At 51.4% G+C, this 13,218-nt stretch overlaps 1 protein-coding gene across 1 annotated transcript in view; it reads right to left on the bottom strand.

Moving 5' to 3' along the window:
• Nucleotides 1–13,218, bottom strand: part of cpamd8 (C3 and PZP like alpha-2-macroglobulin domain containing 8) — a 62,356-nt gene that overhangs the window by 31,856 nt on the left and 17,282 nt on the right. Inside the window, exons 19-27 of the mRNA XM_064334030.1 lie at nucleotides 12,622–12,684; nucleotides 10,186–10,417; nucleotides 8,955–9,108; nucleotides 6,180–6,322; nucleotides 5,602–5,653; nucleotides 4,585–4,883; nucleotides 2,407–2,632; nucleotides 1,647–1,823; nucleotides 1,109–1,190 (exon numbers count right to left, since the gene is read on the bottom strand). Of these exons, the coding sequence (XP_064190100.1) occupies nucleotides 1,109–1,190; nucleotides 1,647–1,823; nucleotides 2,407–2,632; nucleotides 4,585–4,883; nucleotides 5,602–5,653; nucleotides 6,180–6,322; nucleotides 8,955–9,108; nucleotides 10,186–10,417; nucleotides 12,622–12,684 (1,428 nt within the window). The remainder of the gene's footprint in view (nucleotides 1–1,108; nucleotides 1,191–1,646; nucleotides 1,824–2,406; nucleotides 2,633–4,584; nucleotides 4,884–5,601; nucleotides 5,654–6,179; nucleotides 6,323–8,954; nucleotides 9,109–10,185; nucleotides 10,418–12,621; nucleotides 12,685–13,218) is intronic.

Genomic DNA, 13,218 nt, shown 5'->3' with positions numbered 1-13,218 from the left:
GTTAGCCTGTAGGGCTGTCGGCCTGTAGGGCAGTTAGCCTGTAGTGCTCTCGGCCTGTAGGGCTGTCGGCCTGTTGGGCAGTTAGCCTGTAGGGCTGTCGGCCTGTTGGGCAGTTAGCCTGTAGTGCTGTCGGCCTGTAGGTCAGTTAGCCTGTGGGGCCGCTGGCAGTGGCCTGCTAAAGCAGGTTCCCCGGAAGCTTACACCTCCTGGCAGGGGGGGGCACATGTGTAGAACGCAGAGGGCAGAGATTACAGGGTCTCTCCCATGCCCCGTGTGGGGGTGTCCCGCTCCTGGCCTTAAACAGCAAACAAATCACCCCAGCCCCCCAACACGTGTGTCAGAGGCCTAATTATGAGTTTGTGTAGAATATTCCGGGGTTTACTTAACCTGATGCTTTACAGAGAGCCTCCATTAAAAATAATCACACACACCCCCCACTCCCCCCACGCCCCCTCTACTCCTGGCTAATAAATCGCCCCGGCACATGCTGGACCATGAAGTCATATGGTTCCGCTCGAACGTCCAAAAAGAGCCTCGGACATTTATCACCCCCCCCCCCACCCAGCTCGTGACAGGAGTCAAAATATTATGAGACGTGTGTGCCCCTACCCCCCTCCTTCGATGCAGAAATGAGTCCACTCAAAATGCCAACCCCCAGGGGACTCAATGGAAACAGAAACAAACAGATGAGGTCACACTCAAGCAAGCTGTTTCTTATTTTAACCTCAAAGTGATTCCTCATTTTTTTTGTGTGTGTTTTCACCAATAATATACTGAAGCGCACACGAAGCCACAACTAAAAACCCACAAACTAAAAATAAAAAATCGTCCGCTCTCTGCATAATAAGGACAGGATCTAGGGTCCAGTCCTGGAGGGTCTGCTGGTGTTTCAGCACTCAAGTACGCACTTTAAATCATTCACTTGGTTCGCTCAACTTGTATTCCAGGCCTAAATTGCCCGCTAATTGACCAAAAAAGCCCACAAAAAACTCTTGAGAGACTTGAGACTGAAGGCACCAGAGTTCCAGATCCCGGTTATAAACTGTGAGGAGGAGTTGAGAAGTTGGTGCGTCGCCACCCCCCCCCCCCCCCCCCCCCCCAAACTCACCACATGCTCCCGGACGAGTCCCTCTCCCCAAACGCGCTGTAGGAGCCGTCCTGCCGCTTGTAGGTCAGCTGCCGCTGGTACCCTGAGGAGGAAGGTAAACGCCGTATTACTACTGCACCAGATTTTTTACCACAGCGCTGAACAGCATCGTGAGAACGTACAGAGACCAAGCTGACCATCAGCACTCACATTCTCTGAGTAAAAGTTCACTACTTGTTTTAAAATTCAATTTCAGTTGTGCAAGGGGTAGAATTGAGCAAAATTCCAGAAAATCTTTTTTCTTCCCCCATCCTCTCGCACACCAAATTATTATTCGAACAGCCATGTTAATGGCAAAAAAAAATTTCACAAATGCATGATTAGGAAATGACGTTCATACAAGTCGGTTCGGATGCATGACACCATACCCTCTGAATGACACAGACTGCAGAGACTCACACGGGTGCAGTTCGTCGGCACATTAGCGCGTAGCTGCGCCGGGCTCAATGCTAAATGAAAGCTAAGCCAGTTGCAAGGTGTAGTAATGCAGGTGTGTCACCTTGCAGAAGGTAGTCCGTGGCCTCTGCCTCCACCTCGGTGCTGAGCTGGTGGGTCTTCTGCAGGTACTTGAGCACGAAGACGTTGGGCGCGAAGTGGATCATGTTCTGCTCCCCGCAGCCGAAGGGCAGACGCAGCAGGTTGTCCAGGTTGTTGAGGGTGGGGCCCATCACGTCCCCTGGGACACAGCCAAAAAAAAACCAGGGGCCCGTGTTCAGAAAGGGTCTCAGAGTACGGGTGCTGACCTAGGATCAGTTTTCCTGTTCGTATCCCAAACTATTACAAGCTAGGATGCAAAACTGCTCCCAGATCAGCTCCCATATTTGAAAAACATCTCAGCATACAAGTGCTCCAGTCTCCAGTCAAGTTTCCCCAATCCACATCACAACTTTAACATGTGTATGTCCCGGAGACAGAATGCATGTTTATACTGTCCTAACAACTGAGCCTTCAATACCACAATACAATGCACAGCACCAGCATGACTTGAATTTCTACTGGACCATTATTTGTGGAAACAGGAATGCTAAATGTTTAGGTTATATCTCAACATACAGCATATATAAAGATGGGCAGTGTATCATTTTGTGTCATGTGTCACTTTTCTTTGATGGCGAGTCAACAGTGTGTTAAAACAGAGTGTTAAAAAGTGTGTAAAAAAAGGAACTCATCGCACAGGTGGTTGAAATAAGTCGGTGAGAGCGACACTTCAGCGGACCAATCGGTGCGTGACAATCGCGTGACATCACAGGGCCTCTCACCAATCATGGAGGCGGTGGCCCTCTCGGAGCCGGGCACCACGTTGTGCGGCACGCCCAGGGTGAAGGCCTCGTTGTGGTTCTCGTCCGAGTCCTCCTTGCGCCAGATCTTGAACTCGCCCACCGAGCCCCAGCCCGTGGAGAAGCCGATGTGTCTCACCTGGGCGGGGAGGGGGCCGGCCCACTGCAGGAACACCGTCTCATTGGACGGCTGCAACCCGTGGCCCACCTGTGGCACGGCATGCGACATCGATCAGCTCAGAGCAGGTCACCGGCCAATAGGAATGCACACTTTTCTCCTAGCGTATAACGCAGTGTCTTCAAAGTCTGTTCCACCACATCTAACCGTCCTGTAGGGTTTCATTTCAACCGAAATTTGACACACCTGATTCTACTGACGAGCAGCTCAGTCAGACATCTAGCTGTTTTTGGACAGTGGCCGCCTACAAACGCGAAGTCTGACTGAGACTGATGATGAAGTTCACCATGGTCGCGAGTATGAAGTTCACATGGTCGGCGATCAGTGTGTAGGTCAGCCATATCGACTAGGTTTAACCGATCTTGTTTGAGCACTGTTCATACCAGCGCAGCTCAGGTGATTCTAGCTGTTTTCTGAGCATGTCACTACGCAGCGGCAGCTCAGTCAGATCTCTAGCTGTTTTCTGAGCATGCTCACTGACGCAGGCAGCTCAGCAGATATCTAGCTGTTTCTGAGCATGCTCACTAGCGCGGCAGCTCAGCCAGATTCTAGCTGTTTTCTGAGCATGCTCACTACGCAGCGGCAGCTCAGTCAGATCTCTAGCTGTTTTCTGAGCATGCTCACTACGCAGCGGCAGCTCAGTCAGATCTCTAGCTGTTTTCTGAGCATGCTCACTACGCAGCGGCAGCTCAGTCAGATCTCTAGCTGTTTTCTGAGCACGCTCACTACGCAGCGGCAGCTCAGTCCGATCTCTAGCTGTTTTCTGAGCACGCTCACTACGCAGCGGCCGCTCAGCCAGATCTCTAGCTGTTTTCTGAGCATGCTCACTACGCAGCGGCAGCTCACCGAACAGGGCGAGCCACACGGTCTTCCAGCAAAAGCAAACGGGGGCGTGCGATGGACCCCAGCCATTTTAGCATCGGCGTTGGATCCCGGGCCCAAGCGCTGCGTAGTTATTACACGTCACGCTCGAAAAACACTCTTCCTCTCGCCGAGGGAAAGGAGCCACCGAGAGAACAGCCCGACTTCCAACAATAACAGAAAGGACCGGAAGCGCATTAGCTTCCACTCGAAAGGCCGTTCCGTCCGCGCTGAGTTTTTACGAGCCGCGGCTTCTTGTAAAAAATCCGGCGCCGACCGTTGGCAACAAGGCGGCTCGCTTCACCTCGGTTCAGCCCAGACCCGTTTCAGAGGGCGCTGTGAATGAACAGAGTGGCTGCCTCGGTATTTGCTGCCACTTGTAAAACTAAAAAAATGGAGTAAGCTATACACTCAGAGGAGGGGGGAAAAATAGTTCTCTCTAGCCAACTAAAAATTAATCGCACGCAACATCGTTTCACGTCGTCCCGGGCCTTTAAAGCGCTCCCTCTGGTCAAATCTGCGCGAAATCCGACGTGAAACGTTCACATCCCGTCGGCAGGGAGACGGAGAGCACAATGGGCACGGATTGGCGTGCGTCCTGACTGACATCACCGCCCCCCCCCCCTCCCCCCCCGTCCCATGTGACCTCACAGGCGTGTCATTAAACTGGAGCCCCGGCACCAGGACCTCCGCCAGGTCCAGACGGGTGTCAGTCACGCCGCGCCTCTGTCGGCCCGTCTCACTTCCTGTCCCGCCTCACTTCCTGTCCCGGGGTAGCAGTGCACGCATAACGGCGAGAAAACTGGGCTTGTAACTCAGGGGTTGCAGGTTTGACTCCCTGGTCAAAAAGCATTATTGGTTGACTGGAAAGATCATTCAGGAGCACATTCTACTAGTTGGGATCAGCTAGTGTGCTTCTTTCCACTGAGGAGCATGTGCTCTCCTTGAAACACAGTTAGCGTAGAGCCCTGCATTGATAGGTCACTCATATTGTGCTGTTCAGGACTTGCATTCCAGAACATCAGTGCATTTACAGAGGGAGTGTTCAGAGCACTGCCCCGCCCACTTTGCCCCAAACCCCGCCCCCACCCTCTCCACCCGACCCCGCTCCCCCCCCTCACCTGCAGCACATCGCCCCGCCAGCTGATCCAGAAGCTGCGGAACTCGTCCCAGGACAGGACGCCGGGCGTGGGGGCGCTGGCCACCTGCTCGCCCATCTTGCCCAGGGAGACCCAGGAGCGGGTGTTCTGCCGCCCGCCCAGCACGATCTCCAGCATCTCGGCGCTGTCGTGCGGGCTGGGCGACAGGGCGACGTGGGCGTCGTTGTGCGTCTTCACCGCCACCTCGAAGTGCGCCATGCGGGCCGGCTTCTTCACGTACTGGTACTCGTACTTGTTCGGGGTGGAGATGTGGATCCTCTCTGCGAAGACGGAGGTAGAGCCAAAAAAATCGAAAAAAAAACTACATGACCAGTACACCCTCAGGCATCTCTCCTTTATGTCATGGTTCTAATCACTGATCAAAGAGCAGATCTTAAGTAGCAGAGTGTGGAAAAACTTCTATATTTTTTCTGTTTTTTATACTAACAGCTATTTTTTATGGTTCTCCCATTTGCAATCCCCACACATACAGTGTTTGAGAGCCCATCCCATTGCAGTAACAGTCTCAGTAGGTTGACTTGATCTGTGTGCCGAGTAGACCTGGGTCAAATAAATATTTTAAATACTGCAGTTCTTCAGGTGCCAGAAAGATCTGAAAATGTTCCTTCAGATCTCTGTAAATTTTTTACTGAAATATGGTATAAGTCGGAAAATCCAATCGTGTTTCCAAAGAATGCTTTTCATTCCTGAATATTGGCGAGAATAGATGCTTCTTGTTTTGGCAAACTGCAGGTACTGTATTGATGTCTAAATCAAGAATGCATTTTAAACTCTTGAAGAGAAGGTCTTTTAGAATGTGTTTTTTTTTCAGTCAGTGTTCTAGAACACTATTGCTTTGATTTACCAGTACTGATTGGTACATCAGCATTAGAATGTTCAGTAAAGAACATTCTAGTCACATGTTTGTGACCTCACAGCTTTACAGGGTTAAATGAATGGGAGCCAGCTCTGGCGCTGAGGCGGGAGGACGGTACTGACCGTTGGGACAGAAGAACACGCTGTAGGTGTACTCTCTGGGCAGGCCTTCAGGCTGTAGAGGAGGAAGAACAAAATCTGTCCAGTTACACATTTCATTACCTTCCAGGTGACAATAACGTGGGGTTCTGCAACAGTGTTTACAGCAAGACTCGCCCACTCCAGTCTGGGAGGGCCGCACTGTCTGCACACACACTTTACATTACATTACATTTGATTCGCTTTTTATCCAAAGCGACGTATCAAAAGCGCATACCGAAGGTCATTGGAAAAACTACAAAACACAGGTCCGATAAGGTACAAATACTCATTATGTAACAGTTATTCATAGCCATGAACACGTTAAGTCCGTTGCACACAGTAAGCATAGGCTAGGTCAGAAAGGTCACACTTTTCTGGTTTACATTCAATAAGCAGCCATTTTAGGCTCTGGATACTGGCTGCTCATTGGTCGGGTCACCGACTGGCTAAATCAATGACCTAAATTAAGCAGCAGAGTGTGGAAAAAAAACAGGTACTGCGGCCCTCTGGGAAAATGAGTTTGAGACCTCAGGTTTAACATGGCTCCACCCGTCTCTCACCTCCACCAGGACGCTCCTGCGCACGTAGTCCACGCCGGCGGGGGTCCTCCGGTCCTCCTGGTCCTCGCCGCCGCTCTTGCCGGTCTTGGGCGACGGCAGCCCGTCGGCGCAGCAGCCTGGCTCGCTGTAGGCCACGGCGCGCACTGTCAGAACACAACCCCGGCACGGTCAGAACACAACCCCGGCACGGTCAGAACACAACCCCGGCACGGTCAGAACACATCCCCGGCACGGTCAGAACACGACCCCGGCACGGTCAGAACACGACCCCCCCACACGATCAGAACACAACCCCGGCACGGTCAGAACACAACCCCGGCACGGTCAGAACACAACCCCGGCACGGTCAGAACACGACCCCGGCACTGTCAGAACACAACCCCGGCACGGTCAGAACACATCCCCGGCACTGTCAGAACACAACCCCGGCACGGTCAGAACACATCCCCGGCACGGTCAGAACACGACCCCGGCACGGTCAGAACACGACCCCCAGCACGGTCAGAACACAACCGCTGCACTGTCAGAACACAACCGCTGCACTGTCAGAACACAACCGCTGCACGGTCAGAACACAACCGCTGCACGGTCAGAACACGACCCTGGCAGGGTCAGAACACGACCGGGTTTCTGACCCTGCAGGGTTTTTCCCTGTGGGAATTCACTCCACGGCAACGCTCTATGCTTGATTGTTTTTTTTGGGGCTTTTTTTGACGTGATGTCAAGCAGCTGCTTCTTTTCACACCACAGCCACTTTAAGTTGTGGTTGCATAAAGATGAGCTGGTAGAAGATGCTCAACGTGCAGGTTCTGCAAGCAGGCCGCGGGTGTCTGATTGGCCAGTAGGGGTCGCCGGTGAGCAACCAGACACGACCAACCCTGCTGACCGAATCCCTCCCTCCCAGAGCAATGGGAAATAGGCAACAGTTAATTTTTCATTCCTTCAATGCAGCTGCTGACAAATTTGATAGTCACAGAGTACAGATTCAATACCAGGCTCTTCCACACATTGGATCAGTGCCATAACAGGATGAGCCACCCAACAACCCCCGATCCACATACATGTTGAGTACGACAGCTTAAACTTGACCATGAGTGCTTTCAAAATAAAGAGAACTCTCACGAAGAGCACTCGGCGATGAAATCAAAAACGTAGAAGCTCGCCACGAACGACGATCCAACAAGATTGCAGAACTTGCACAGCTGTAGTTCTGTGGGGCAGTTCACTTCTAACTGCTATGTTTTTAAAGGAGTAAGCAAGGCCTGCTATATGCCTTGCATGCATGCACAGAAAATAAAAATCAAGGCTTGACACATTTACACATAAAATGCCTTACAGAATAAAATAACAAAGCAGATGCCAAACAGAACACACAGGCGCGCACACACACACACACACACACACACACACACGCAAAATCTTCCGTGGGTGGGTGGGGGGGGGGCGGTGCTGGGATGTGCTGGTGTTCTAATGCGCCCCTTTTGTGTGTGTGTACCGAGAGGGAAGGTTCGGGGGGCCCGGGGGGACAGGGGCGAAACCGCAGGGGGGCCATTGACCTGCAGTGACCCGCAAACTCATCAACATGCCACAGAGTGTCCCAGCGCAGCCCCGCCTACCCCCCTGCCTGCCCTCCCGCCTGCCCTCCCGCTGGGGCCCGCTGGGGCCCCAGGTCCTGTTTTTTTGTTATTGTTTGTTTTTTTGTACGACCGGCCCCTATGTTCTTCAGGTCGTTTTTCAGAGCAAAACCTCCGGTTTGACCACCAATGATGGCACCTCTTGTGTCATCAGTAATACCAAGAACTACTTTTTTTTTTTTTCTTTGCAAAGATATTTTTGAAGAGCAGCCCTTTTCCTCAGGGTCCTGCTGTGTGTAAATTAAATATATAAGAATTGGTAGCATTTTATTGTTTTGTGCACCTTCATAGATTCCTGATCCCTTGAAAGTTCTTGGTTTTCTCAACAACAACAAAAAATGTACACATACAGAGAAGCAGCCCCACACAGGAAATTCTCAAATAAGCAGATCTTGCTTGTATTTCTCAAATGTCACTACTACAGTACACGCGTAGACAGGTACGGGAGCACACCTCACCTGTGATGTCAGCAGAGCCCAGCTCGCTACTACAGCACACGCGTGGACAGGTACAGGTGCACATCTCACCTGTGATGTCAGCAGAGCCCAGCTCGCTACCACAGTACACGCGTGGACAGGTACAGGTGCACATCTCACCTGTGATGTCAGCAGAGCCCAGCTCGCTACTACAGTACACGCGTGGACAGGTACGGGAGCACATCTCACCTGTGATGTCAGCAGAGCCCAGCTCGCTACTACAGTACACGTGTTGGCAGGTATGGGAGCACATCTCACCTGTGATGTCAGCAGAGCCCCGCTCGCTACTACAGTACACGCGTGGACAGGTACGGGAGCACATCTCACCTGTGATGTTAGTAGAGCCAAGCTCTGCTACACATACACAATGTGCAGGTATGGGAGCCACATTCACTGTGATGTCAGCAGAGCTCCAGCCCTACTACAGTACACGCGTGGCAGATACAGGGTACATCTCACTGTGATGTCAGCAGAGCCCAGCTCGCTACTACAGTACACGCGTGGACAGGTACAGGTGCACATCTCACCTGTGATGTTAGCAGAGCCCAGCTCGCTACTACAGTACACGCGTGGACAGGTACAGGTGCACATCTCACCTGTGATGTCAGCAGAGCCCAGCTCGCTACTACAGTACACGCGTGGACAGGTACGGGAGCACATCTCACCTGTGATGTTAGCAGAGCCCAGCTCGGTGAACGACAGGACGATGAATGTGGGCGTGGCCTCTCCGGGAGCCACGCATTTTTTCCGGGTCAGGTGGTGTTTGCCGGGATGGCCCACGAACTTGATCCCTTTGGGAACCGAGACTTTAACATGGACCTGTGCGGGGGAAACACAGACATTCAGAGGGGGAGGGCCTTTGCTTCCTGGGAATTTTCTGGGAATTTATCATAATTACCGCTAAGATACGTTTGTGTCATTACATTACATTACATTACAGGCATTGTGACTTACACAACTTTTACATAGCATTTTTACATTGTACCCATTTATACAGCTGGATATATACTGAAGCAATTTCGGTTAAGTACCTTGCTCAAGGGTACAACAGCAGTGTCCTACCCGGGAATCGAACCTGCGACCTTTCGGTTACAAGCCCAGTTCCTCACCCACTGTGCTACACTCCGTCGTGTCAGATAAGCTCTCATTTTTTCCATGTTGTGCGACTTGACTTTTGAAAGGCCTCACGCGGGTTTAGCGGGCTTTTGAGTCATACTGCTGATTTTCTACGCCGAACTGACTCACGGATCTGTTATTCCCCTGGGGATCACGTCCATTAATCTTCCAGCTTCACAGTCAAATTTCTATGTATTTCATACGTACACACCCCAAAAAAGTCATAAATAACGAATACGTTAGAAAATAGGAATCGCATGTTTTTTTTGTTTCTCGGTTCAACGTAAAAACAGGACTTGGGGGGAAATAAACACGAACCCCGGCTCGCCATTTAAGCTTCACACGCAACACTATCAAACGTGCTGCCCTTTGGACACATCGAGGAAGCCGTTAGTGACATCACTTCTGTAAAACCTACGCAGAACTGACCCGCTCACGCAAGAGAAGGGACGCTCTGTTTTCGGAAGAAGAGACACATTTCCTTCCTTCCTTCCTTCCATCTCTCCACTCCTCCATCCTGTTATCTGTGCCATTACCTCCCCACCTTTAAAAATTTTTTATTTCATGTCTTGGTTCACTTAATGGGGACAATGCATTGCTAAAAGCTGGTAACAGCTGCATGTGAGATTTTGGCCACATCAGTCTTTGCTAATAATGCTTATGCTAGGAAATTTGGGCTTATGGGGGGGGGGGGGGTTGCTAAATGCTAGGAAATTTGGGCTTATGGGGGGGATTGCTAAATGCTATGAATGCTGGGAAATACACCCTCCCTGTGCTCACCTCAGAGCAGGTGGGCAGGTAGTTGTAGACGGTGAGAGGAACTTTGGTCTGCTCCCCCCGGATCACGCTGTAGGGCAGAGTGAAGTCCACGAAGAAGGTCTTGAACGTCCTCAGCTCCGCCCTCGGGGCCAGGCCCAGCCCCTTCTCCTCCGACAGGCCAATCGCCTCAGTCACCCAGGTGGTGATGGAATCGGGGACGTCCAATCGCAGCTCAGCTTCCCCCGTGTGATCGCTTCAATGGCGAGGGGGAGGAAGGGGGTAAAATAAAGCAAAGTGCCATTTAGCCAGCTGTGTGTGTGTGTGTGTTCACATTGGCTAAGTGGCACTTTGGCCCAAAGCTGAAGCTCATGTTTTTGTAAACATCCATATGCTTATTCAGAAATGTTGGGGAAATCCCCCCCTTCCCCCACCCCACCCCACTACAGGCAACACAAACAAGTCCTGAGACATGAAAGGCCAATTCCCTCAGCTTTTAATCCAATCAAGGCTGTTTATTCGCTACACTTTACAGCCAGGAGTGATTCCCAGTTAACCCTATAAAGCCCAGTGATCAGCTCACAGAATCTGGCTGAACGCAATCCTATTCCAGTGGAATAAAGAGCCAAGTAGCCAAAGCAGACTGGGAAATCATTGTCGAGCGTCGTCACACAAACGGTCAAAGCCGTTACAAAGTCCGATCCAAAACATACAACCTCGCGCAGATGAAAAGCAGCAGAAAAATAATGAAGACTAATAAAGTTGTCAGATTTCTTGTTGCGTTTCCCAGTTAAACCCAAGCTTAAAAATAAAAGCCTCACAAACAGAGAACTGAGGTCAGTTACTACCCCCCCCCCCTCCTCCTCCTCCCTCCAGCTGAAATCAAATAAACGCCAAACCAGTGGCAGAATGAGAATTGCCGAGGGCTGAGTTTGATTACAGCCCGTCATGTGCAGCAGAAGCAGGCTGTGGTGCTGATAAAGACCAGGTCTCTGTGTGTGCGTGACGCAGCAAAGCACTGTGGGTCTGCGGAGCTGAATGGCTGAATGAGCTGAATTTCAGCAGGCTGGTGCTGGAGACGGCGAAAGGAAGCTGATCTGAGCGAACCCTTGTGCTCACACGCGCTGACGCGGCAAAGGGGTTCTACGCGATTCCCTTCTCCCGAAACGCTCCACACACGCTTCTCTATCTACTGCTATTCCTTCCCGACCTCCTCATCTACCTCTCTCTCTCTCTATCTCTATCTCTCCTCTCTCTCTCCTCTCTCTCTCTCTGTCTATCCTTCTACTCTGCTCTCTCTCTCGCTCTCTCTTCTCTCTCGCTCGCTATCATCATCGTCCTCTCTCTTCTCATCTCTCTCTCTGTCTATCATCTCTCTCTCTCTCTCGCTCGCTCACTCTCTCTCTCTCTATCTATCTCTGTCTCTCGCTCTCTCTCTCTCTCTCCATTCTGAGATCTGGCTCTCCTCCAAATCCTGCTTACTCGCACAATTTGTTGCAGCTGATCCTCCCCAAACCCCCAACACCCCCCCAACCATCCCACCCGCCACCCCCCACCCACCCCCGCCCCCCGCCCCCAGAGCCTGCGGCCGCTCTGTTGAGAACCGCAGCGCACAACCAGTAATAATGTTTATATTTTCACACATGAGAGCACTTAGGCCTCTGGGCACAAGCCAAGGCATGCGATCCCCGTAACCTTTCGTATCCTCCCCCTCACGGGGCGGGACGTCCTCAAACCCGTCCCGCCGTCCCGCTGTCCCGACCGGGGGGGACGAGGAGGCCGCCGCTCACCTGCGCGGTCACCATGAGCCCCACCTGCGCTCACACGACCTCTTCATTTTTCACCCCACGCTCACGTCCTCAGACCCCTACTGAACCGGAGGACGCTCACATAATCCTGCGATCAGGCCAGTTTGATCACGACCGAGCTCTGCTATCAATTCTGCAACTCCTCTTCCAACGTACAGGCAGAGCACAAAACTAGACCTTGACAAATGAGAGACAACAGCCACGAGCAAAGGCGACCACACTACCAACTGTCTACTTTTTTTATTTTAAACTGGCGTGACATTCCGCCAGCAGTAGTCCAGATGCTGATGGAACCTAAATCATGGAGCATTCAGGCCAAAGTGGCCACACCTGGAGGCCCAACCCCCTTTTAAGTGACTTCACTTTGGTGTTTCTGTTTGTTTTTTTTTGTATGCAACCCATACGCTCAAGTGCAGCGGACTGCCCTACCGGAATTACTTCACTTACAACGCCTCAGTTAGGCCAGCCAACAAACATCCAACAGGAAACAGCACAAAAATGTTATAAACAATGTACTAAATTTAAACTGACATTACATTTTAAAAAGAGCAGTATTTGGCACCCCACGCGCAGACGCAAAGTGACGTTAGCGGTGGCTAAGTCCGCCGGGCGGTAAGTCAGCCGACGCTCGGCGGAGGGGAGCCGGAGTTACCTGACGGTGACGCAGTTCCACACCCACGTCTCCGGGAAGAACGTCCGCCTGCGTTTGTCCGCCCTGCGAACGGAACCACACAAAGCCCGACGTGAATTTACGACTCCCAGCTCTTCTCACCGCGTCTTCACTGCGATACGTACTGGCCTCTGTGTGCGAATACTGTGGCGTGATACCACCCAGCAGGCCACACAGAAGACAGAAGACATTTCACAGTAACAGGACTTTGAGAAATTGAGTGTCAAAACAATGAAATTTCACAGCCTTCCTGTATCAATGATGGACCTATTACAGAGTTCCCCTGTTACAGAGTTCTGCTTTTACAGTTATGATAGAGGTCCCCAAGAGTAGAGTTATGATTGATTCCTGCTCTGCCAGTTATGATAGATTGCCCCTGAGAAAGAGGCTTCCTAAGACAGTTATGACAGAGTTCCCCTAAAACAGAGTTATGACAGATTAGCTCCTATCCTATAGATAAGATAGAGCTGCCCTGTGACAGTTATGATAGCGTTCCCCTAAAACAGTTATGACAGATTGCTCCTATGCGATAGTTAAGATAGAGTTGCCCTATGACAGTTGTGATAAGAGTTTCCCCTG

Source organism: Anguilla rostrata, chromosome 4 (genome assembly GCF_018555375.3).
Source record: "Anguilla rostrata isolate EN2019 chromosome 4, ASM1855537v3, whole genome shotgun sequence".
Lineage (NCBI taxonomy): Eukaryota > Metazoa > Chordata > Actinopteri > Anguilliformes > Anguillidae > Anguilla > Anguilla rostrata.
Note: the sequence above shows the minus strand (reverse complement) of the source record. Positions and strands in the feature narration are given on the sequence as shown.